A 22,991-nucleotide genomic window follows, 5' to 3' on the forward strand; every position below is an offset into this window, starting at 1 on the left:
TAAGGACAAACAGAGTGCTTGAGGGTCTTTCAGGGGAAAGTTGTGATGCGTGTGGAGAATCTCTAATGTTCCGAACGTGTGGAAAATATAATATGGCGGGTCAGCGAACACTTTCACCCAAAGTGACAAAGCAATCCACAGAGAACTGCCAACATACTATCCATTCAGCTCATGTGGGAATTGAACCCACAACCCTGGTGTTGCTAGCACCATGCTCTAACCCAGTGATCCACTGAAAACTCCTGGCCACGTGGATGAGAGACAGAGTGACAGATGAGTGTGAGTGGCTAATATCAGGCTGTCCATCGGCTCTGTTAATGACAGGGAGTTAGCACGGCCTCAGTGAAGGACAGCAGAGCTTCCTCTCCACGCTGCCTTCCTCCCTGCTCTGTGATCTGTCACACCACATCTGGAAGTTGGTCTGCTCCTCAAGTCGCTCTGCTTTTTAAAACCCAGACGGAGGGAAAAATACAGCAGATGTATTCTAGAGGGGACTGTGTTCCCGTCAAGGCCGAAATAAGGCACTTTTACAAAAAAAATAACTGTAAACCCAGAAATACCGAAATCCCAAGATGGGATTGTTTGCGAGAGGAGGAGTGATTCATTCACAAACCAACCCAACCACCGTGATCCTCTGGTGAGGTGTATCTGATAAGCTCTGGTTAGCATGCTGCAGTTACAGGCATTCGTTATAAACAGTGGTGATACAACAATGAACAGTAGGAGTAGGTTCTGCATTACCTGGGTAGGCAACTTTTTCTCAGTGTTTTTTAAAAATGGATTGATGACTTGATGGACCAACCACAGAGGAAGATGGTGGTGACCATACTTACGAAGGAGAGACCTTTCGGATAACAACGACAACGACAGTGAGACTGGATATCAGAGGCGGACCCTTACCGTATTCTCGGTGAAATTGTAATCCAGGCTGAACTGTAATTTGCCCAGTTTCTCTTCCTCCTTGGGCTCGGGCTCTTTCTCCGTATCGGTCAGGCCTGTCTCAGCGTCATCCTCATCCTTCAAGGCCTGAAGGAGACACCCACCAACAGTCAGTGCCCTCCGTGTGCCGCCTGTGCCAGCCCCTTAGACGGCTGTTGCCCTGCCCCGCCCCGGGCCTGCCAGCGGGTGTGCCAGCGGGCCCGTCTCCTGAAAAAAGCTGCCTCTCTTCCGGGGGATTATAATGGGGGGAGTAAGCACTAAAACACCACAGCTGTTAACACCAGGACATGCTCGGTGATGCGCTAGCCTTGGGCCGGGACCCTTGATGCGGTTCAATCAATCTGTGGGTGTATTGGTCTGAGGGGGCGAGGGGGGAGAGAGATCAAATGATAGAGCCAAAAGATGACAGTAATGGGCAGGCAGAGGAGGGATGGAGGGAGGGAGAGGAAGAGAGAGAGAGAGAAAAGAAGAGAGAGAGCATTTCTGCAAACCACAAATGACAATTCCCTTGATGTTATTTCAAGAAGATCAGTCTGTGGTGCAAAACAAATCAACAAGGAAATGTCAAGAGATGGCGCGAGTGAAGAAGAAGAAGAAGAAGAGGAAGGAGGAGTGAGTTTTCCTTTGCTAGCCTGGTTCTGAGGGGATGCTGGTAGTGGTGGGGGAGAGGCGGGTTCGAGGCAGGGGGGCAGTCAGTTTGTTATTGATAAGCATGCGATTAAAGAGGCAAAAACTAGCTCTCAAGTACATTCAGTGTCAAAGTTGCCTTCCAAAAGGTCAGACATTGTCAGACTGTCATTGTTGCATGCAGGGCATTCTCAGTAAACAGAACAGTACTCTGGTTGTGACCCCCACATTCTCAGTTTACTTATCATTCACCCATCAGGAGACACAATCGCATTGTCAGAACCCTCAGCTGCATGTGTTACCCCCACGCCGATGGAAGCTATAAGCATCATGCCAGCAGTAGGTAGGTGTTGATAAGAGATGTTGTCATGGTTGTCATGGTGATGGTCAGGTTGCTGGTGTGAAAGCATCAAGGCTGAACAACATTGATTTGTTTGGAATTTGTATGGCCCATCTGAGTCCCCTCCTGGTGCAAGCAAACCTATAGTCAATTTTTCCCTAAGCAAAACTATAAAAAATGTAATTGTTTGTTCGTTATTGCTTGCACACAGAGAGGAGAGGAGTATAGCAGACAGCCATGTTCAACACCCACAATGTGTATTAGGTATTTTACTGGGTTAAGTCAAAGTCAAGTCAATCTGCCTGTTGGCTTCAGGTGAATGTATGTTCAGGTGAATGCTTCAGGTGAACGTAAAGCTACTGTATGTCTAAACCTTACTACAGGTTTCAAAAGCAGTAACCTAGCAACTTAACCATTCTACTTTAGCTTATAGGCACATCTTCGTTTTGAAATGCAAAGCAAAGATTGAAAAGGCCCCAGATGGAGAATCAGTGTGGTTCAACCTTGTTAAAGCGCGCCCAGGGCTTCTTTCATACATATATATGTGCATGTGCAAGACTACGCACATATATAGAGCAGATATACATGTACTGTATGCATAGTTACATATATTTGGTTCTATAGGGGTAAGTTATTGTCAAGAGGCTATCAAAACATCAGAGCAGCAGGCTTAAGGAGGATCCAACAACAATTGGGAACCTACCGCCAGTGACAATCCCGCACAGTCATCAGACACAACACAGATAAGGAGGACATAGAAGGAAGAAACACACATTAAAACAACCACACACAGGAGTTAACACAAGAGTCTGGGCACACCAGGAGAAATGACCGCTCGGGAGCCCATGGCCCCGCCTCTAGAATATCTAACCAATAGGTGTGTTGCATAAGTAACCGATAGGGGTGTTGTATTGGCAGTGCGTAGCCTAGTTGCTTGACGTGTAGTCGTAGCAGCTCCTAAATCAGCACAGGAAAAGTTGTGTATCTAATTCTAGATTGAAGTCATTGTAATTCTATGGGTATAAGTTTAAGATAAATCAGTGTTATTATAAAGCTTACCAACTGTCACTAGGAACAAGGACACAAGGCAGAGACCTCTACAAATCAAAGAATTGTAAACATTTCAACAAAAGCTCTGAATCAGATGAAACCTGTGGAGCTCAATCCTTATCAGACTGTGTAACACCTCTGCATCTCTGGCATGTGTGGCTATTCAATTCCCTACTCCTACATCATCTCACAGGGCATTGTCCTCTACCCCAATTCAATGTCCCTGATTGAAGATGTGAGCGGTGTTGGCGTGGACAGACTGCAAATTAAACAAACTTTGTGTGTGGGGGGGGTTAATGCAATTAGCATTCTAACTGGGGTTAAAGAGCTGTGTGTTCCCTATTCTCTCTGTGTGTGTTGGAGAGGGAGGGCGGAATTAATTCACTCCCCTCGCTGGTAATTAGCTAATGTCATTTCTCTGGGTTGATACCACTGGCAATACAGCATATCGTACTCAGCGTTCATTGTTCTTAACACATTAAAATACTGAGAGGAACAGAAAGAGAGATTGAATTCTCTCTCTGAGGCTATTATAAACGACAGGCTTCCTTAACAGTCCTGCAATCAGAGTGGATGGGGAGGAGTCATCGCAGACGCAACAATGTCAACACAAGTCGTGTGTTATGTGTGTCCACTGGTCTTCTTGGGGGAGAGTTTGGCCTAAACCAGGTGCTGTTCAAACTACGGCACGCGGGCCCATTCAATTATTTTGGGTTATAACAAAACACTCCAGGCCGCACTTGAACTTTTAAAACTAGATACAAAGTATCTAAAAAAAATCTGTGCGGCCCTCCGTTGAACTTTGGCCCTCGAGCCAAAACGACTGCCTACCCCTGGCCTAAACTATATGTATGTCTGATAAATTGTATAGTGAAATCGCTTTGTTATGTGAAGATTATTATTCTGACATATACTGTATACATATACTGTATATGCATTTATTTATAGGTTTCAATCATCAATGTACAGGTGCCTGGTAAGTGTAATAAAAGTCAGTGACGTCATTTCTGGCTACAGTCAGTCACAGATAAAATGAAAGAGACTCACAATGTATAAAAATGTATATAACAATTAGTCTTTTTTTTACCTTGAAGTAAAAGGTAAGTTATATACAGTATATATGATGCAGTAGAAAATACAAAAAAAACTTGGCAATATCAAATACTACTGTTGACTAACAAACTATTAACTCTAATCAATAACGTTCAATGGCAGTAGTACAAAGTCTTTACCTCGGTTTTCGCACCGTCGTTCACGTCCATCATGTTGATGGCATTCTTGCCCTTGTCTTTGCCCTTCTTCTTGTTCTTCTTCTTGAATATCCACTTCTTGCAGATGCAGAAGCAGCAGGAGAGGACCAGGACCACGGCCACGAAGGCGATGGAGACGATGGCCCAATTTGGCACTGGAGAGGGACACACAGAGAGATTGAAGGTTAAGGATGGGGGCCATACCTGGATGAAGAAAACCGCACCATTGCTCTCACTCTTCTTTTCTCAAACAACCAAACTAGGCCCGAGATGACCAGAAATGCCTGTTCACCATCTCCCTGCATCTGACGAATGACTCTGATGGCGGGATGTTGAGACTACTTGTTGAAGATAGCGGCTGCAGCAGCAGCCGGAATGAATGAGGACATAGAGAAAGACATAAGGATGTAGGATGGCGGTTAAGAGCGTTGGGCCAGTAACCGAAAGGTTGCTGATTCGAATCCAGAGCCGACTAGATGAAAAATCTGCTGACGTGCCCTTGAGCAAGGCACTTAACCTTAATTTCTCCTGTAAGTCACTCTGGATAAGAGTGTCTGCTAAATGACTCAAATGTAAAGGTAATGTGCAGACAAAAGACTTTGATCAACAGTGGTGGGTGGCAGCGTCCCCGATCTGCAGTCTAGACATGGACTCCTAACGATTGCCCTCGAAGAGAGACGATGGCATCCTCTGCCAATTTAGTGGAAATAACAGAGGTTGGTATTTTCCACTTGCCATTTAAACAAAACATTTCTCTCTGACAACTGATACTTTCACACCAATCACAGGCACACGGGTCAGGGTGTAGAGGTAATTTGCAGGGCCTGTTGGAGAGCAAGTTACCAACTGTAGCGTGACCATGTCGAGTCAGTGATTGCATGACCACTCATCATGTTCATGGGTTTTGACACTTCTTTCTCAAAGAGAATTCCTATTCATACGTTTGTCTCAGATTCATCTCATACTAGCGAGTTTCTGAGAACTTTCTTTGAGAGCTTTTGTTATGTTGCCAGTCAATTTCTTAGCATTGCTCGTGGATGTGACCTACTCGGCAAAGGATACTAAAACAGCCATGGACCGTTATGTTACTTTAATTGAGAATGTAATGACATGTTTTTTTCCTCCCCACTGTAGGCCCTATTTTATATAAGGCTGAATGGACTAAACAGTCCAGCTGAAAGGTCCAGTCAGGGCTGTCACAGGCAGACAGGGAGCCGCTCAGCTACACAGCACAGTGATCACTCTAACAGCCTGCTGACAAACAGGGACGCCCATCTAAACAACAGGAGTCAGGCAGTTCTCCCCGACAGAACACACACACACAGCCACCAGCTATGCACGGCACAAAAGTGGGTTGTTAAAAGTATCAGAGTGGCCAGACGTGCTGTAAATAATGAGGACAGAAACAGTGTCAGGCTCCTCCATTCTGGAGGGATAATTACAGCTTCTGCTCACAAACATCAAACACCTTGTAACCCACACCTCCTTTCAACAGAGAGGGCCACCAACAGGCCCATCAGCAACAGAGAGGACCACCAACAGGCCCATCAGCAACAGAGAGGGCCACCAACAGGCCCATCAGCAACAGAGAGGGCCACCAACATGCCCATCAGCAACAGAGGGCCACCAACAGGCCCATCAGCAACAGAGAGGGCCACCAACATGCCCATCAGCAACAGAGAGGGCCACCAACAGGCCCATCAGCAACAGAGAGGTCCACCAACAGACCCATCAGCAACAGAGAGGGCCACCAACAGGCCCATCAGCAAACAAACTATGTTTTTGTCAATATTTACCAAACACAAGATGGAGACCGTGTGGTAGATTCAGGCTGGTTTGATTTACTTTATCACTGAAGGATCTGATAATTTAACAGTTTTCCCACCTGAATAAATTCCACCACGCTATACTGAAAAAAAATATAAACACAACATACAGTGCCTTGCGAAAGTATTTTGCCCCCTTGAACTTTGCGACCATTTGCCACATTTCAGGCTTCAAACATAAAGATATAAAACTGTATTTTTTTGTGAAGAATCAACAACAAGTGGGACACAATCATGAAGTGGAACGACATTTATTGGATATTTCAAACTTTTTTAACAAATCAAAAACTGAAAAATTGGGCGTGCTAAATTATTCAGCCCCCTTAAGTTAATACTTTGTAGCGCCACCTTTTGCTGTGATTACAGCTGTAAGTCGCTTGGGGTATGTCTCTATCAGTTTTGCACATCGAGAGACTGACATTTTTTCCCATTCCTCCTTGCAAAACAGCTCGAGCTCAGTGAGGTTGGATGTTTTATATCTTTATGTTTGAAGCCTGAAATGTGGCAAAAGGTCGCAAAGTTCAAGGGGGCCGAATACTTTCGCAAGGCTGTATAAGTGTTGGTCCAATGCTTCATGAGCTGAAATAAAAGATCCCAGAAATGTTCCATAAGCACAAAAAGCGTATTTGTTTACATCCCTGTTAGTGAGCATTCTACTCTGTCAAGATAATCCATCCACTTGACAGATGTGGCATATCAAGAAGCCGAATGAACAGCATGATCATTACACAGGTGCACATTGTGCTGCGGACAATAAAAGGCCACTGTAAAATGTGCAGTTTTGTCAAACAAGTTTTGAGGGAGCGTGAAATTGGCATGCTGACAGCAGGAATGTCCACCACAGCTGTTGCCAGAGAATTGAATGTTAATTTCTCTACCATAAGCCGCCTCCAACGTCATTTTCGGGAATTTGGCAGTACGTCCAACCGGCCTCACAACTGCAGACCACGTGTAACCACGCCAGCACAGGACCTCCACATCTGGTGTCTTCACCTGGGGATCATCTGAGACCAGCCATCCGGACAGCTGATGAAACTGAGAATTGTCTGTAATAAAGCTTTTTTGTGTGGAAAAACTCATTCTAATTGGCTGGGTCTGGCTCTCCAGTGGGTGGGCCTGGCTCCCAAGTGGGTGGGCCTATGCCCTCTCAAGCCCACCCATGGCTGCTCCCCAACCCAGTCGTTTAATCCATAGATTAGGGCCAAATGTATTTATTTCAACTGACTGATTTCCTTATATGAACTGCAACTTAGTAAAATGGTTGAAATTGTTGCATATTGCGTTTATATTTTTGTTCAGTATAATTACAGAATAATTATGACCATAGAAAAGATTACATAGTACATTTCCTCTCTGTACACTACTCAGAAACCTGTTGTGGTACTACTAACTTTATTCGTATGGAACAATGGGAGGCAATCGGCTTCATTGTAAATCTAACGTTTGTCACCTTTCAGTGCTACTTTGAAGACTCTATATCTGCGGGCCACTAGAAAGAACCATCACAGGATAAATATATGACGGTCTATTCTCCCTGGGGCTTTGGCTCACCAGCGCTTCACTGAATTTCCCTCACCTCCTCGCTGTCAGAGAGGAGGGTAGGGGAGAGAACAAAATCAATGCGCTGTTGACAAAATCGATAAGCACTCTCCTTTTAGGAAAAACATTGAGTGATGCTCTAAAATATCTTTGGGATCTACAGCCTTGGCCTTGGCACAGTGGTGTGCTAATGGCAGGGACAATCTCCCCCGATCCACCCCATTTTGAATTCACCCCCTTGAGCTGTGGTCTCCGAAAAACTGTTTTTCTGCTGCTCACAAAGTTGTTGAAGAAAAACATTTGAAAAATACAAAATATTGTTGTGAAACTTGTTTGTTATAATTGTTTTAGTGGTAAAATTATGTCACTTTGCATTAGTATGGTAATTATCGATACCTTTATATAATTGTCATGTCTTTGGCTATGCCGGATTAAGTGATATGACATGCTATTCTATAAAATAATTTCTCCGTAATTAATATTACCTGATTGAGCTAATCATGTAAATGTAATTAACTAGAGAGTCAGGGCACCACAAAATAATATTTATAGAGCTGTTATCTTCCCAAATAAACTTTTAAAGACCTAGTAATATTTTACATCAATAGCAGTCAATATTAATCGTCATCTTAATTCAGTCTCATCTGAATGTTGTAAATTCTTGGTTATCTGCACGAACCCTGGCTAACAAGTTGAATCAGCAATACAAAATTGGGTTTAATTATTTATTTACTAAATACCTAACTAATCACACAGAATTACACATACACATAATTAAATCATAACTTGATTACAAATTACGTCATAAAGGAAAACGTCCCTAGCGGGCGGAACAGATATGACAGCTTGTTACACAAAAGAAAAGGGCTGGGTTTGAGTGAAAGAGCGGGAAGACTGAGGAACAAAGGGCGAAGCTATGCTATCGTAAAAACAGTATCTTATGCATTCTAAATTACTGCCCATTTGGAAAAGGAAAATGCAATAACTATTTACTCTGAGCTGCGCTTCGGTAGGTTGGTGGTAGATGGAAGGCCGTCTTGCCCAACCGAGTCCTTTGTCCATTGAAGAATGTCTCTGCTGGTAAATTGGATACGTTGCAGTAATGTCATTGTGTGGTAGACGGGATACTCTGTCTGTTCCTTCCTAATCTGCGTTTGCAGCTGCTGTTGGCGAGGAGTATGCGGCAACGCAGGCGTTTGGAGGAGTGTGTTACCAGTCCGGTGCAATCTGTGCCGGTCCCACGCCTCAGGCCTCCAGTGCACCTCCACAGTCCGGTACGTCCTGTGCCTGCTCCTCGCACTCGCCCAAATGTACGTCTCCACAGCCCAGTACGTCCAATGCTAGCTCCTCGCACTTGCCGTGCGAGGTGTGTCATCGAACCGGTACCATTGATGCAGGCTATACGCACCAGGTCTCCGGTGTGCCTTCACAGCCCAGTACGTCCTGTTCCTTCTCCCCGCACTTGCCCTGAAGTGCGTGTCACCAGTCCTGTGCCACCTGTGCCACCTCACGTCCTGACCATAGAGAGTCCAGAGTAGGTCAGGGGGGGGGGGGGGGGGGTAGTCTAGTTTATTTTTTCTATGTGGGTGTTCTAGTTTTCATGTTTCTATGTTGGTGACTTGTATGATTTCCAATTAGAGACAGCTGGTAATCATTGTCTCTAATTGGGGATCATATTTAAGTAGTGTTTGTTCCCACCTGTGTTTGTGGGATATTGTGTTTGAGTTAGTGCTCGTAGCACCTCTGTAGTCACGGTTCGTTGTTAGTTTATTGTTTATTTGTCTTTGTTAAGTTTCACTTTATCATAAAAATTATGTGGAACTCAACATCCGCTGCGCCGTGGTCCGTTTCTACAAACGATCGCGAAAATAACAGTGAAATTTGGCATTATTTTGACGAGACAGACTGCACTGAAATTGGATTCAGTTGTGCATCATGAAATATAATATGTTTAAATGGTACTGCCTCCTTCTGTGGTTATTTACAATGTGTTGTCATCAGTGGTACAACTGTTATAATGCACAGCCCATTGCTGTGAAATCCAATGCAATAACTCAGGCCTTATTTATCTATTTTATTGGGCATGTGTCTAATACTGAAAGACACTTTTGTGTTGCTTAATTAAAATAAACTGAGTCCCCTAAAGCAATAAAAGCATTCCCTAATTAACTACATGGTGCGTCTATTCTCTCTTGAGACCGCGACGCCAGCTGGTGCACTGCACTTCAACTTTAAGCAGTAGTTAACTCTCGTTTCGCTACACACAACGGTGAACGGAAAATGATTCAGGCGCTGGATGATGGAATGCTTGTTTGGTGTTCACAGCTCCGGAGGAGAGGCGCAAATCACATTTCTGCAGCCGTAGTCAAAAACCATCCAGTCAGCGGCAGCCAATGTGCCTCGACGCCACACAATGAGACGGCTTTCAGCTGTGAATATCAACGTCCTCCGGATGCCTTCAAGGACACAGCAGGGCCTTTTGGCTCATTCGCTCCGAACCAGGAGGCTCCAGCTGCATTTGTCTGGCGCTCCGAGTCGCCCGCTTTCTTATCAAACCTTTGTTTTTTTTCTTCCAGACAGAATTGATCTGATAACCGGATGGAATGGGGACCATTGAAATATGACAGCTGAGTTATCAGACAGGGTTTTTTAAACAAAACCTTGCAGACTGCCAAAGGCTATGGAACTCTTGACACATGGAACAATGCAAACAGGATGAGGGTCTTTTGGTTCTAACACATCTTTTCAGACATACTCTCTGTGGATGAAGAAGAAAAGGTTACAGTAACTGAAAGGTAATCCTCTCACAAAGTCCGCCATTTTACCGAACTTCATATGTAAGAGACTCTTGGCTCTATTTAACAGCTTATTTTAAAGGAATCTGTCATGATTTGAATGAAATAGCAGAACATTCATTCTGGGTTATAGACTATGGGGATGTTGCCTATATGAATGCAGCTGCCACTGTATTTAAGCCTTTTGATGCAGTTTATCATAGTGCACTAGTGTTTATTAAAGACAATTCGTTCAGTACACATCACTGCATTCTGTAGCTTCATTGTTAACTTCATTGTTACTTAATTGTTACTAACTTCTAGATGTACGAGATACCAGACGTTAGGGATGGCTAACTGGAGATCCCTACAATCTCCACTTGAGTTACCGGTAGGTAAATCTGTTTTTTTTTCATCTGGAATGATCTCCAAGGCTCTCTAAAATTGGATGAATTGGTGCCACTGGGACAATTCAAAACGATTGAGGACCTTTTTTACTGAATAATGTTTGTTTTCTATGATTTTGTTTTGCTTTTAGTGTTTTGATGTGAATATTCATGTAATATTGATGCATATTATTGATGTGTATATTGATGGGTATTGTTCAAATCAAATTGTATTTGTCACGTGTGCTGACAAGAACAGGTGTAGACTTCACCGTGAAACTCTTACCCAACAATGCAGAGTTAAAAAGTAACATTGATGTACAGTATATTTAATATATTATTGAGTATAGTGTACATTTATGTGCACTGATGTCTATTGAAGTGATGCTCAACTGAGAGACACAACCACTGTTAGTGTGGCAATAGATAGAGCAGGATCAGTCAAATCGGTGAGCCACAGAGTAGGAATAATGGAAGCTAAAGGGCTCTATTTCATTGCATTGTTTTGGGGCAGATTTCCATACTATCTCAATGTTTCCGGGCAGAGGCAGTCTGAGGGAGGTGGAGCGGTTGATGGGACGGGCCCATAGTAATCAGTCACTTGGGGTCTGCCTCGGGGCACAGGGGGAGCTTCCTGCTTGTCATCACATTACCCATGGTCCTCTGAGGAGATACGTGCCTCCTTACATCATTATACAAAGGATCCAATAGACTGGCAACAGTAGTGGGGGGGGGGGGGGGGGGGTGATGATGTATCAGGGTAATAGGCATTGCAACACAAACTAATATATTGTGACAGCACACTGTTGGTCAATTAACCTTGACATTACATGTTGTTATGCCAACAAGAGCAGCACCCCCAGTCCTTGCCCTTTCCCACTGTGGGAACAACAACAACAATGACAGTGCAACAATAGCTGCAAATGGGGTAGGATGAATATGTAACAGAAAAAATAACTGGCTACACAAACTGGTATTTCTGTTAAGATTTATGTCAAACTAATGAGGAAGAAAGTGATTGAGTTTCGGACCAGGCCTCTGATTCCCTTCTTTGAAAGGCTACTCTGGAGGTGGGAGGTAGCGTACTGGGACTCTCAAAAGGGTCAAGCATCACACTGTTGATGAGGGGGGATCTCCCCCTGCACGCCATAGAGCACCCTCCTGACATGGGCTCGGTTGGGCGGGGGGGCAAGAAGTTTGGTCCGAGGAGGACTGTTCTTCCCGTCTGTAAGCTGCTAGCTCTAAGTTCTGGGCCCCTAGCCCCCTCCTGCTGCCTCATGGCAGGCCTACTGGCTCAGTCCAAGGCCCGGGAGAGGACCGGGACTAGAGCCAGACAGAGAGGGACAGAGAAGTTTGTCTTTGCTGATCTACTACCAGTCTAATCCTCAAAGGGTGCTGTCATTTCTGAGCAGAATCTAAGTGAAATAAACTACTCAGTAATTATTCTAAAAAAAAATGTTTTTAAATGTTAGAGTTTTCAGTCACCTGTACATATATATATTTTTTTATACCTTTATTTTACTAGGCAAGTCAGTTAAGAACAAATTCTTATTTTCAATGACGGCCTAGGAACAGTGGGTTAACTGCCTGTTCAAGGGCAGAACGACAGATTTTGTACCTTGTCAGCTCGGGGATTTGAAGTTGCAACCTTTCGGTTACTAGTCCAATGCTCTAACCACTAGGCTACACTGCTACCTCGGCAGTCCATTTTGTAATGAGTATGTATAGCTTTCAGTGTAATACCCACAGAAACAGGTGTGAAAAAACCCACTCATATTGACAGCCTTTGAAAATACATGTTTTTAGAAATGTAATTTTCAATACCTTTGTCTGTGTTATTTAGAGTAATGGAGGAGAGGGTGGAGACAGCAGTTATGGAGCAAAGCATTTCTAACACTGAGAGGTTCATTATTGTCACTGAAAACAAAAACCCTTTGGTGTTTAGAGGGAGTGCTGGAAAATCCATGACAACGCCTCCCTCTTAGGCCACAAGGCCCTGAGCATGGTGTGGTGCGGCCCAACACAAACACAGCTGCAGTGGATACACCTCTCCTAATGCTGTTTGTTGGCTTTGTGTGGCGCTCGCTATGGCATGACATGGCGTTCTCCATACACATTACTTCATGCAAGCCAATACTGTCAGTAGTCTGACCACAAACCTTTAGTGGTAAACTTGAAAGAGAGAAAAGTGGGACAGTCTGCATTAATCTCAACAAACATCCTTGTGGTGGCAATGCATGCTGGGATAGCGGATGGAGCTACAGCAGGTAATGGAGGAAGTAATGCTTTTAATAACATCCTCTTTGTTGTAGGTCCTCCTTGGTGTGAAATACTTTTGAGACAGCGAATGAGAAATGATTTGATTTATTTTAATCCCCATTAGCTGACGCCAATGGCAACAGCTAGTCTTACTGGGCACGTGACGAAAAATACATTACAGACAAAAGACTTAACAATTTCCATACACTACATGTTAATGCTTTGAAATGTATGTGTGTGTGCATCTATCAGTTACACATACGTGTCAGTACTTACACACAATAAGTAGGTCACATGGGGGAGAGGCGTTGTTCCATGTGGTGTTGCTTAATTGTTTTTTAAAACCAGGTTTGGTGGTTTAAAATACTTTTGAGAAGGGAAAATGTAGGAAGAAAACACTGAAGATTTTTGGAGGGATTAAATTCAACTCCATTTGAAAAACCGCCACTTCTAGCAGCATCAGCCAACAGATGGGGCTGAAGAGGAGCTTCTGGCTTGGAGATGAATCCATGGATCTTTGTTAATGTCACATGGCATTCCACTGAGTTATACCAGAGATACAGCACAAGATGCCCAACTCTGACAACACCATGCATTCAGCTTTACCTCCAGGAGTCAAGTCTTATAGATAACCATCTATTTCTATGTAGAAATACCCACAATGAATAATTTCCTATGGCAATGAATTGATTCTGTCTTATTCATTAATGCCCTGTCCCAATACTGGGAGTAGCTGTATCGATATTCCCTGGCACAAACACGTCGTTGGACATTCATCAGGCTGGCAGCGCTCGGCGCGGAGCTGCTCGTTTTCTAGTTCTGACTGAGTGCTGGAGTAAAAACTGTCATTTAAACTCTACTATAATGGAGTGGCTTTTTCAGGGGCTGCTTTCAGATAGCATCTCTGTCTGAGGCACACCCAACAACCCCTTATTTAGTCGTTGTCCACATCACGCAGTGTGATAATTAGGGAGAGAGGTGGTACTTGGGTTGTTACAAAGCCTAATGGGCTGGTTGCCACCGTGCCATTGCCAAATACAGACAGCGAAAAGAGAGAAAGACCGGGTGTTTTGGAAGGGTAACACAACTCCATTGTGAGAGTGCTGAGGCACCAGGTTAGCTGTGCTGGCTAGGATTGGGGGGGGGGGGGGGGGGGGGGGGGTTAGTAGCTAGATGTGGCAGGTGGTATATCTTCAAGCCCTCTCAAGGTGAAACAGTTCTGATATGAGGGACCATTACTCTGAGGCACAGGGGACATCAGAGTCACCCCCCTACAGTGTCTTCATTATGGCTTCCATATGCTCCTCAGTGGTGCTAATTTCATTGGAGCGCCCAATGGCTCCAACACACTTCTAGGAAGTGTTTGTCGCTTGTCAATCAATGAAAGTCTATCTCTGGTCTGATGGGGTAAAGTCCAGGGCAGCACATACTGACCACGGACTACTGTCTAAAGCTACTACGGCTTTATTTCCCAAAGCAAATATGTTGTTGGTTTTAAATGAGCCTCCCCAGATGCAGGATAAATCTGTAATCAGGCTCCCTGCGCTATGGATCTAGGACAGCATAATAAAACAAGTGGCGTCATTCACGTTGGAGCTAAAGCAATAGAACCTCTCTTTTTCACGGGAGCCGTTTCCTGACACTGGAATTACTTCCACATGAGCCGGTGGATTTGTCTATATTTAGGACTTGGGAGGCTTAACGCAACCACGTCCACTGGATACGTAGGTTGGGGTTTGGGATAAACAAAGGATGCTGCTGTCCCAAACTAACTGCTACTGTTCCACAGACGTTACAGGCAAAGACACGTGTCTCCTCCGGAATCACTGGGTGGAACATTTTTATATAGGAGTGATGGGCACACAGTTGGTCAGGATTCCAACATGCTGTAGTCGTGTCTCCTGTCGGGGGAGGGTATTGATGGAGGGAAGAAACACAGGGTGCCCAGCAATACAGACAACCTTGGGGATTGAAAAGGTGAATTTGCTTTGAGAAAACCAACAATCTTGGAAATTAGACATACTTAACAAACAAAACTTTCAAAACAATGCTGTTTGTTGTCTTGTCACCTCAAATGCCAAACGGGTTTCTAAAAGTAGTCACAGTACTTCTGAGTAACACCATTAGTCCCTATCCACAATCAGTGATAATGACCACTTGTACTTTGTTGATTGCAATTAGTCTCTAAAGAACAGATCCAAGGGTGCTTTGAGGAATGTGTGAGACGTCTAGGAAGTAGCTACTCAACCAATTACCACTCTGTCACCAGGCAGGTTAAGGGACACCAACCGCTAACATGACTCACGTGGGATTTTGTTGAGCTCGTTCATGAACTTGTCCTTGAGCTTGGAGAAGTCCTCGCTGGATCCGGTGCCGGAGATGTCGGTAGAGTTGGCACCGACCGTGGAGGCAGTGGTGGACATCGGGGCCGCTGCCAGGGCTTCTCTTCGACTCTCAGCCATGGTGGTGCTGGGGCAGCCAGGCAGAAGCTGGAGGAGAGATGGAGAAAGAGTTGAGTTTAACATACCTAATTTAATATTGCTTCCACTGTACATAGAATAAATAGATACAGAGAGAGCGAGACAAATCGAAGGTAGAGCGAGAGAGAAAGAGAGACAGTGAGAAAGAAAGACAAAGAAAGAGAGAGTCAGGGAGGATTAGCTGGTTGTGACAGATGTCTGCCAGGGACAGTTTTCTCTGGTCCTGCTATAGATGAGTGAGTGGAGCTCCCTCTGTGTGACCATTTGCTGGCTCAGCCTGAGTAAACACACCTGGATCCCACAATGATCCTGCAGGGTTCTACCAGCAGCCCTAGGCAGATGAAGCTGGCTTTCACACTACACAAAGGCTGTGTCCCAAATGTTGGGAATAGGGTGGCATTTGGGACGTTCACAAAGCCTCTAACACCTCCACTTTCTGTGTGGACTTTTATGCCGTTCTATTCTAGTCATGCAAATGGATTCCCAGGCATGTGATTGGATTGATAACAAATATAGTATTGCTAACTTTTATAGCATGCAAGACATAGGGATAACCCACTATTACCCCACTGTGCACTTCATATAAACAACCAGCAGGAAGCCAGGTGTGTTTACTTTGGATTCATGTCTCTGTTACAGGAACTAGGAACAGCAATTTTACAATCGTTTCATGTGTGTAGGTGTCTGTTTGCTAAGAGGTGCTGGGCAGATTGTCACCAGCCGATGCTGTCACCAGGGCGACGGCAGAGTAAATGGCCCAGATATTCTCATTGACGGGCTGTAGTGACGCAGGCTGAGAGTTTCAAGTTCCTTGGCATCCACATCTACAACAAACTAACATGGTCCAAGCGCACCAAGACAGCTGTGAAGAGGGCACGACAAAACCTATTCCCCCTCAGGAGACTAAAATGATTTGGCATTGGTCCTCAGATCCTCAAAAGGTTTTACAGCTGCAGCATCTAGAGCATCCTGATGGGTTGCATCACTGCCTGGTATGGAAACTGCTCGGCCTCCGACCGTAAGGCACGACACAGAGTAGTACGTAGGGCCCAGTACATCACCGGGTTCAAGCTTCCTGCCATCCAGGACCTATATACCAGGCGATGTCAGAGGAAGGCCCTGAAAATTGTCAAAGACTCCAGCCACCCTAGTCATAGACCGTTCTCTCTGCTACCGCGCGGCAAGCGGTACCAGAGCGCCTAGTCCCCCAAGCAATAAGACTCCCGAACATCTAATCCAATTGCTACCCAGACAATTTGTGTTGCCCCCCAACCCCCTTCCATGCTGCTGCTACTCTCTGTTAATGTCTATGCATAGTCACTTTAATAATTCTACCTACATGTACATATTACCTAAATGACCTCGACACACATTGACTCTGTACCAGTACTCCCTGTATATAACCCTGCTATTGTTATTTTACTGCTACTCTTTAATTACTTGTTATTTTTATCTCTTACTTTTTCGTAGGTATTTTCTTCGCAGCATTTTTGATTAAGGGCTTGTAAGTAAGCATTTCACTGTAAGGTCTACACCTGTTGTACTCGGCGCATGTGACAAATAACATTTAATTTGATTTGATACATATATTTGAAGTCGGATGTTTACATACAACTTAGCCAAATACATTTAACTCAGTTTTTCACAATTCTTGACATTCAATCCTAGTAAAAATTCCCTGTCTTAGGTCAGTTAGGATCACCACCTTACTTTAAGAATGTGAAATGCCAGAATAAAAGTAGAGATTTTTTTTATTTCAGCTTTTATTATCACATTCCCAGTTGGTCAGAAGTTGACATACACCCAATTAGTATTTGGTAGCATTGCCTTTAAATTGTTTCACTTGGGTCAAATGTTTTGGGTAGCCTTCCACAAGCTTCCCACAATAAGTTGGGTGAATTTTGGCCCATTCCTCCTGACAGAGCTGGTGTAACTGTGGCCTCCTTGCTCGCACACGCTTTTTCAGTTCTGCCCACACATTTTCTATAGGATTGAGGTCAGGGATTTGTGATGGCCACTCCAATACCTTGACTTTGTTGTCCTTAAGCCATTTTGCCACAACTTTGGAAGTATGCTTGGGGTCATTGTCCATTTGGAAGACCCATTTGCGACCAAGCTTTAATTTCCTGACTGTCTTGAGATGTTGCTTCAATATATCCACATAATTTCCTCTCCTCATGAAGCCATCTATTTTGTTAAGTGCACCAGTCCCTCCTGCAGCAAAGCACCCCCACAACATGATGCTGCCACCCCCATGCTTCATGTTGCGATGGTGTTCTTCGACTTGCAAGCCTCCCACTTTTTCCTCCAAACATAACGATGGTCATTATGGCCGAACAGTTCTATTTTTGTTTCATCAGACCAGAGGACATTTCTCCAAAAGGTACGATCTTTGTCCCCATGTGCAGTTGCAAACCATAGTCTGGCTTTTTTATGGCGGTTTTAGAGCAGCGGCTTCTTCCTTACTGAGCGGCCTTTCAGGTTATGTCGATATAGGACTCGTTTTACTGTGGATATAGATACTTTTGTACCGGTTTCCTCCAGCATCTTCACAAGGTCCTTTGCTGTTGGGATTGATCTGGGATTGATTTGCACCTTTCGCACCAAAGTACGTTCATCTCTAGGAGACAGAACGCATCTCCTTCCTGAGCGGTATGACAGCTGCGTGGTCCCATGGTGTTTATACTTGAGTACTATTGTTTGTACAGATGAACGGGCAGAATACTGCCCCCGTTGGTGAAATGCGTGCCCATAGTACACAGAAAAAAAATCTGTAAAAAATTGCTAATATATGCATATAATAAATATTATTGAATAGAAAACACTCTAAAGCTTCTAAAACCGTTTAAATTATGTCTGTAAGTAAAGCAGAACTCTCAGGGCACTCATTCTCCCAAACTCTCTCTTGTCATCCAAAAAGTTGGCCCAACTTTGACGTCATCGCCCCCACCCTTCCCAAGCACCTACGGTCCTGGGAACACTTCCTATGCCTTCAGCGCGGTGTCCGCTTTCAATGGGGCTTCTCATTGTGAGGATCGCGCTTTCACGAGATTAATGACGGCCGAATCCTTTCGGTCGCGCGAGAATACAGGTTACTCTCTCACGCGCAATCTGCGCCTGTGCTGTGTTTCTTTCAAGATTGATTAAACGATGCGTGTGTTTCTCTTTGTCCTGAGAATTGCGGTGAAGCTATATAGCATGCTAACGCTGTGTTCTGAACCAAGTTTGACAAGTTTAGTCGACATATAATATGTAATTTCGACGTTTTGGTGCGAACTAACTTTACTTTTTGGCTGCATTTCAACCGAAATATGTCGTGTTTGATAACCGAAAGACACAGACTTCAAAACTAAAAGTATAAACCCTTCCAGGTCTTCTGATGGAAGAACAGCAAAGGTAAGGGAACATTTATGTGTTAAATTTGGGTTTCTGTGGAGGAGCCAAAATGCTAATTCCTGAGCGCCGACTCACATTATAGCCTAGTGAACGAAATCTGTAAAGTTAAAAATAAATGTAACACAGCTGTTTTATTAAGAAGAAGTGTATCTTTCTAAGTATATGTAGAACATGTATATTTAGTCAACGTTTATGATGTGTATTTCTGTTATCTGGCAGAGTTACCATCATTTCTCCAGGCATTGTTGTAGCATTTTTTAGCCATGACCTTCTATGTAAACCGTGATTTATGGATATAATTTGCATATTATTGAAAAAAACATAAATGTACTGTATAACATGTCCTATTCCTGTCATCTGATGAAGACTTTCAAAAGGTTAGTGAATTATTTTACTTTTAATCCTGCTTTTGTGATTGCATCTATTGTTCTACAAAATGGCTATGTAAATTAGCCTATCTTTGGTGGTGGTTTGATATAAATATGTGCTATGTTTTCGCCGTAAAACATTTTAGAAATCTGACTTGGTGGCTAGATGAACAAGGTGTTTATCTTTCATTTGAGCTATTGGACTTGTTAATGTGTGGAGGTTAAATATTTCTAAGAATATTTTTTGCGTTCTGTGTGCTACTGTGTCAGTTGAGCAGTGGGGGGAGGTGCCCTAGCGGGACATGTGGTGCCAAGTAGTTCAGTCAACTTAGTGTATGTAAACTTCTGACCCACTGGAATTGTGACACAGTGAATTATAAGTGAAATAATCTGTCTGTAAACAGTTGTTGGAAAAATTACTTGTGTCATTGCCAAAACTACATACTATTTTGTGGAGAGGTTGAAAAACTAGTTTTAATGACTCCAATCTAAGTATATGTGAACTTCCGACTTCAACTGTATATTTATATATTTCTCCATACTACTACAGTCTATAAAAACTATAATGAGGTTGTGAAACAAAAGGAATTTCCAACGTGCCCTGTTTCATGATACTAGATTCATAATACCGTAGATGGAAGAATGTATAGATACTCTGAGTCACTAGATGGCAAGGTGATCCGATTGCTTTGTAGGTTCACTGAGTGTGTTTATGGGAGAAAACATATAATCCAATTGAGAGTGCAGTGTATTCACAGGATAAGAGTGTTAGCTGTTGCTAACTCACTTTAGAGGCATTGGCAAGCCTGTTAGCATGAGGTGCTGTTGTTCACTCACTTTGGCTTTGCCAGCTGTTGTATGGGAACACGCTGTGAACGCACGAGAGGACTGTGTTCTCCAGCTGTGTTGTCAACACGTATTTAATGACCCTGGCAGATCTGACAAAGACATCCTTCAGGGTGTCAAACACAAGCCACGATAAGGACAATTTACCATAATATACACCTACAGGCTACTATATAAAGGGCATACAATTGCATTGATGTGTTCTAACGCAGGTTCAAACTTGCCTTGAAACCCCTCCCTGAAATCTTTGCTAATTGCTATGAATGAACACAGCAATCAGTGCTTCTGTGAGCCCTTTGACTCTCCCCTCTAGTTCAAGGTTCCACCTACACCTTCATGTTCTCTCTGCCTTCCCTTGTCTCCCTTTGAAAGGCAGCATCGAGGTGAGTGTGGGCGCTGAGCTGTGGAGAGGCACGACGGGCCACGACAGAGACACTTCAGTGCAGGCAGGGAGAGGACTTTCGGGAATATAATGCTGCTCTCAGGAGAGAGTAGGGTATGTGGGAGGAGGCATCTTCTCTTCTATTGCAGATAGGATTGATCCCGTGGGAAGGGAATGGAGGGCATGTATTGTATTGTAGGCTTCAGGCGTGATGTTTTCGTGATGTTCGTCCACGTCAGACTCCAATCCGAAGGGCCCTAATGCACACCTGCTAGAGTTTCCCGCTCTCCTGACAGACGTGAGTGAGTCAGATAGAGGCTGAACAAAGGAGCTCCACCAAAGGGCTGTAATTACAAGAAACCCTGAGCAGAAAACAGCCCCATTTAGGAACACATTTGCATTGTGGGAACAAGAGAGACAATCTATCCACTTAGAGGCCAGATCAGCACGGCGGGGCCATCATTAAAGGGAACATCTGACACCCTGGAACAGTAGGGAGATATTTGTAACATGCCCTGATGTTTGATGGCGCTCCCCTGTTGGGCCCCTGTGAACAGTACAAACCCACCTACCAGGTGAATGACCCATAGAGCCACTTTGTCCTCAGCACAAAGGACCTAGGCCTAGATGCTAAGCTGATGTGACAGAGCTGAAACAAGTCATTTATCTATTTTGACTCAGTGCATTTCTTATTCATACACCCAATTATTCAAAGAGACGCAGCGGCTGATGTCGAGACGCAGAGACGTGATCAGATAGTTTTGTTCCTCTCTCAAGGTCAAAGCACCAAGTGATGGATGCTATTGGCTCTGTGCCTATAGACATTGCTCTGGGAGAATGAGTGGCTACATGATGTGGTAACTATATAATACAGGGGTTGATATCACTGTTGTATTAATGCATCACCACAGGTGCGTTATAGAAAGACGTTCATAAACAAATGATCATCAAATGCTTAAAGGATTTACTGACTTGGGCCTGGTTCAAGGCGGCCATTTTAATGTTCTCTTTGAGCAGGTGGTCACATATAAAGTGTAAAACAACTTAATGACATCACTGTCAAATGCTGTCAAATGCATTATGCTTGGAGAGAGAATTTTCTCAGGCCTACTGTGAGTTGGAGACCACCCATGGAGACAGCGATGCTTCTCAGGATCATTCCAGAATAATAAAGGGTTATTCTGTCTCAAATTCTATGTTTTCTTGTATAAACAAGTCTTGTATAGAGGCTGAACACTCTTGTGTGGCAGGTGACCCACTTGAACATGGAGTAGCATTCTGTTCTGGCTGGATGGCAGCTAATTTGCCTCTGACCTTTTCCCTTTTCCATGGGCTGTCATCGCCATAGCGATCATATCTCAATTTCAACAATCAGTCAATACCTGCCCTTTCAATTGCCTTTATTATAAACCAACTTCAAGCCAAAGCTAAATAATACATTACAGAGAGCATGTTTAATGATGCATGCCGATCAAATCCAGAAATGCCCTTTTAACACAAAGCATCAACTTTGTTATAATGAAAGCACTTCCTCTCACAGTCATGCACCAGCACGCCCACTACAGTATGTTCCACTGCTGAGGCAACACGTCAAATGTACCTAGTCTGTGAGATACAAGGGAGATACAAGGCCAGCTAAAATATCAGGACACCAAAGCCTGGAAATCTCTCAAATCAACATGCCAAACAAAGATGGAGGATAATGTATTCAGGATAGTGGACAGATTAAAACAAGACCAGCTGCTTTTCACTTTCAGTCGTTTTCCTCTAAGCACCTGAGGAATCACAGAGAGTCTGAGTTTCTACTTCCCCTCTTCCATCTCATACGCTCATCCCACCCAAGGTGTGTCATGCAGGTGTAAGAGCCCTAACCAATTACAGGACGGCCAGATGGCTTAGCAGGGCCCACATCATACCCCGTGCCTGGCTGGCGGCGCCCCAGACCAGACCAACTCCTCCTCACAACCCAGCCCAACTCTAACTGGGTCAGCTCCCTCCCTCCCTCCATGCCCAAAACCCCTACTCTGCCCTCTCCCAGGCGCAACACTGGCCATGCTGTTTATCTCTTCGTCTTTCTCTCTCCCAGTATATTGGCTGAGAAAAATAGATATGGAGATGCTGTATAATTATTACTACTAGAAACATGTTCTTTAAGCTACCATCAAGGTTTAGGTTTGGAAGGGGTGCTGCTTTCATTCTGGGCCTGTTCTGCAGGTTTTCACATTTTTTCCAGGACTCTCAGCGGGCAGTGTTTTGGACCAGGACTCTCAGCGGGCAGAGTGTTTTGGACCAGGACTCTCAGCGGGCAGAGTGTTTTGGACCAGGACTCTCAGCGGGCAGAGTGTTTTGGACCAGGACTCTCAGCGGGCAGAGTGTTTTGGACAAGGACTCTCAGCGGGCAGAGTGTTTTGGACCAGGACTCTCAGCGGGCAGAGTGTTTTGGACCAGGACTCTCAGCGGGCAGAGTGTTTTGGACCGTGCTGTTTGAGGAATTTACAAGGCTGCCAAATCAGCCGGGCTCTAAATCCA

At 44.2% G+C, this 22,991-nt stretch overlaps 1 protein-coding gene across 3 annotated transcripts in view; it reads right to left on the reverse strand.

Annotated features, from left to right (window-relative positions):
* syt1a (synaptotagmin Ia) overlaps window positions 1-22,991 on the reverse strand; it is a 229,786-nt gene that overhangs the window by 37,291 nt on the left and 169,504 nt on the right. For 2 of the 3 annotated variants that reach the window (XM_031797848.1, XM_031797849.1), the window contains exons 4-6: window positions 15,296-15,479; window positions 4,189-4,361; window positions 901-1,026 (exon numbers count right to left, since the gene is read on the reverse strand). In XM_031797848.1, coding sequence (XP_031653708.1) covers window positions 901-1,026; window positions 4,189-4,361; window positions 15,296-15,452 — 456 coding nt within the window. In that variant the 5' untranslated portion in view covers window positions 15,453-15,479. The remainder of the gene's footprint in view (window positions 1-900; window positions 1,027-4,188; window positions 4,362-15,295; window positions 15,480-22,991) is intronic. The other variant, XM_031797851.1, reaches the window with a different exon arrangement.

The sequence above is a fragment of the Oncorhynchus kisutch genome, linkage group LG19, assembly GCF_002021735.2.
Source record: "Oncorhynchus kisutch isolate 150728-3 linkage group LG19, Okis_V2, whole genome shotgun sequence".
NCBI classification, from domain to species: Eukaryota; Metazoa; Chordata; class Actinopteri; order Salmoniformes; family Salmonidae; genus Oncorhynchus; species Oncorhynchus kisutch.